The 3,649-nt window shown below is 34.4% G+C and overlaps 1 protein-coding gene across 1 annotated transcript; it reads left to right on the forward strand.

Moving 5' to 3' along the window:
* The first annotated feature begins 1,328 nt into the window (after positions 1-1,328).
* Fam216a (family with sequence similarity 216 member A) lies at positions 1,329-2,020 on the forward strand. The gene is given in 2 exon segments (XM_012516649.1): positions 1,329-1,641; positions 1,644-2,020. Coding segments are annotated over 2 exon segments (690 nt in total).
* The last annotated feature ends 1,629 nt before the right edge of the window (positions 2,021-3,649 follow it).

Genomic DNA, 3,649 nt, shown 5'->3' on the forward strand with positions numbered 1-3,649 from the left:
CCAGTGCAAATACATATTTCTCCAAGTTGTTGTGTGAATCTTGTTTTAGTTTCCAGTTGACAAATTTCCCCAGAACAGCTGCCACCTTGATGTTAAACACAACAAGACTTTGTTCAAATCTTTGACAAGAGGCAAGATTTATGACAATGTTGTCTGATCTGCAGTCATCATTTTAGAAGGTTTTATGTACTGCACAAGCAGCAAAATGACTTCCAGAGTTGTCAGAATTTAAACAAGTTATGAAAATGTTACTTGGGCTGGTGAGATGGCTCAGTGGTCTAAAGCACCTACTTAGAACAAGCTTAGCAAAGCATAAGGGATCACAGTTCAATCCCCCAGCACCACATGCCAGCCAGCCCCGCCCCCTGGTGGGCTGAGCAGGGACACACACACATAAATAAATAAATAAATAAATAATTTTTTTTTTAAAAGAAAATGTTACTTGTTACTATTGATTTTTTTGTTTGCATTTGCATACAATTCTATCAAAAAGGAGATAACTTGTGTTGCCATGAAGTTTCATAAAAAAATTTAAATGCTTTGCAAAGATTAAAGGCCTAGACAATTGCAAAATACTGTTAGATGGTACTCATATGAAAATTTCTGCTTGAAATTTTCAATTTTTCTCCTTTATAGTTTTGGAATTACATGGATATAATTTTTCATATGTAAAAGAAAATACCCAGGAATGTATTTGGATGTTATTTCTAAAACACTACTGCAATTACTTCAGTTATGTTTAAAATTGCTCTAAAGCATGACAGTACTTTCTTCACTCTTTCCCTTGTTTTCCTTCTTCCTCATCCTACTTCACTATCAGCAGCTCTTCCTCCTTTTTCTCCTCTGCCTCCTCCTTCTTTCTTTTCTTCCTCTTTTTTATTTGTGGTGCTGGGGTTCAAACTCTTGATTCCTAGTTGGTAGGTTAATGAACAATATTTTCCTAAAAAATTTGTATACTTAAGAACATCATAAAATGACTATTGTGAATATAAAATATAAAATTACAAAGTATAAAGTGAAGTTAAATATAAATAAATATAGCAAAACCATTCATTACAGTTGGAAATGAAAATCATAATGTAAATCAAGCTTGCTTTCTGACTTTCAACCCATAATTTCTTTATAATGTTGTATTATAATTCTAAAACTTATTTTTATTAGCATTTGGTTCATATTTTATTGGAGGTTTTTATTTTTCAAATCAATTTTTAGCAATCTGTTAGCAACTACTTTATTCTCAGGTTAGTAATTCTTCATAATCACTATATTACAAAATATACAAGAAATGAGTTTCTTATAATTTAATAGCATAAGACACTGAAAAGCTCATGATCTTTCAAAGTGTAATCAAGGCACTATCTCTGCGTGAATTTGGGACTGCGGAGAGCCCAGAAAGCCTGCGATGTTCCCTTGCTCAATCAGTTGGACATTCTTATTACCACAGTTCCAAAGGTACTGATAGAATCAAAGATGGACACAAAGTGAATTTACATATGGCCAAGCTGCAAGAGCATCCAGATCTCACCTTGGGCTAGAAGTGTTACCTGTGCAGCATTGCTAAGATCTATAATGCAAACTACCCGAGGACATTAATGAAGGGGCAGTACATGAATGTGCTTCAGCACAGCTCATTAAAGCCAGGGTCACCATTCATCACAGGAGTCGCCTCAGCTCTCGTTACTCACAGAAACAGCATTATCCCTGCACTACATGGTGACACCAGAGGCAAAGAGAGGACTCTTCTAGCAGCACAGATGCATCTTCACCTGAAATGACCATCCAGCACTCTTTTTTAAGGACAGTGAAAAACAAAGAAGGGTTAAAAATTGGACATGCATCTAAAATAAGATGTAAGTCACTGAAGATGTTCAGATGACCAAACAAACTATTCATGCAATCAGTTTCTTCAAATGATTCTGGATCATACATGAGTGAAGAAAAAAAGGAAGACTATCTATTAAATAAATGTATGCAATCAATGTCCATTGAAAAACAGGGAGAATATTTAATGTTAACTTGATAATCTTGTTACTGAATTCAAACAGCAGCTGATGTCTAGATAACATGCCAAAAGGGTCTTAATTACTCCCGCTGTGTGTAGGATAGTGTTATTTACCTTTAAGTCATTCATTTTGGTTTAGAAACTTTCATAACATTGTAATTGGTCTGATACAGTTCTATATACCAGTGCCACTTCTGTAATAGAATTTATGTGTAATATATGCTTGTATTTCTGTGTAGGTAAGTTAGAAATTTTTTGTCAGTTAAAACTGAATTCTTTTTCTTTGACAAAGCATTGTATAATTCTTTCTGTTTACAATAAATAGTAATATGGCAACATTAAAAAAGTGTAATCAAGGTATTCAATTAAAGGTTATTGTATTTGGTTTTGTTTTATTGGATTCAAGATATTTATGCTATTTTGAGGAATCAAAACAGTAACAAAGCCATTTATTGATTTAGATATACAGTCATACACACATCACATATTTATTGAATGGTTACTGGATATTAAGAGTTCTTGTACAGAAGATAAAGTAGTGAACAAGACAAACATTATCCTTTCTTTCACATTATTTAGAGACTAGTTAGGAGGATCAGTGAAATCACAGTTACAGCGAATGTGATATTGTGGTTTTGTTTTGTTTTAGAGTCAAAACCAAAATCCACATGATCATCTCAATAGATGTAGAAAAGGCTTTTGACAAAGTTCAAAGCATTCATGATCAAAGCCCTACAAAAAATTGCAATAGGTGGCCTCTATTTCAAACTCATAAAAGCTATCTATGACAAACCAACAGCCAACCTCATTCTAAGTGGAGAAAACCTGAATGATTTACTCTCAAATCAGGTATAAGACAAGGATGTTCTCTATCACTAGTCCTATTCAATATAGCTCTGAAATCATTAGCTAGAGCCATTAGATAAGAGAGAAATAAAAAAAAAAGAATGAGATGAGGTAAAGAAGAAATGAAACTATCATTATTTGCAGATGACCCAAAAAGCTTAACCAAGAAGCTCCTAGAATTAATAAACAAATTCAGTAGCATAGCAGGATACAGTCAACATGCAAAAATCAATAGTATTCCTGTACAAAGATAGCAAGCTCTCTGAGAGAGAAAGTAGAGAAGAAATACCCGTCACAACAGCATTCAAGAAAAAAGAAAGAAAGAAAGAAAGAAAGAAAGAATTAAGAATCAATCTAACAAAGGAAGTAAAATATCTATACAATGAAAACTACAGCCCTCTACAAAAACAGATAGAAGAGGATTTCAGAAAATGGAAAGATATTTCTTGCTCCTGGATTGGAAGAACCAACATTGTGAAATTGGCCATACTCCCAAAATTATTATACAGATTTAATGCAATCTCTATTAAAATACCTTTAATATTCACCTCAGATCTAGATAAAACATTCTAAAAATTCATTTGCAACCAGAAAAGACATAGAATGGCAAAAGTGCTCTTGGGGAACAAAGGCAAAGCAGGAGGCATTAAAATTCCTGACTTGGGGCTGGTGAGATGGCTCAGTGGTCTAAAGCACCTACTTAGAACAAGCTTAACAAAGCACAGGGACCGCGGTTCAATCCCCCAGCACCACATGCCAGCCAGCCCCGCCCCCTGGTGGGCTGAGCTGGCCACACACACA

The sequence above is a fragment of the Octodon degus genome, unplaced genomic scaffold (genome assembly GCF_000260255.1).
Source record: "Octodon degus isolate 3935 unplaced genomic scaffold, OctDeg1.0 scaffold00117, whole genome shotgun sequence".
Taxonomy (NCBI): Eukaryota; Metazoa; Chordata; class Mammalia; order Rodentia; family Octodontidae; genus Octodon; species Octodon degus.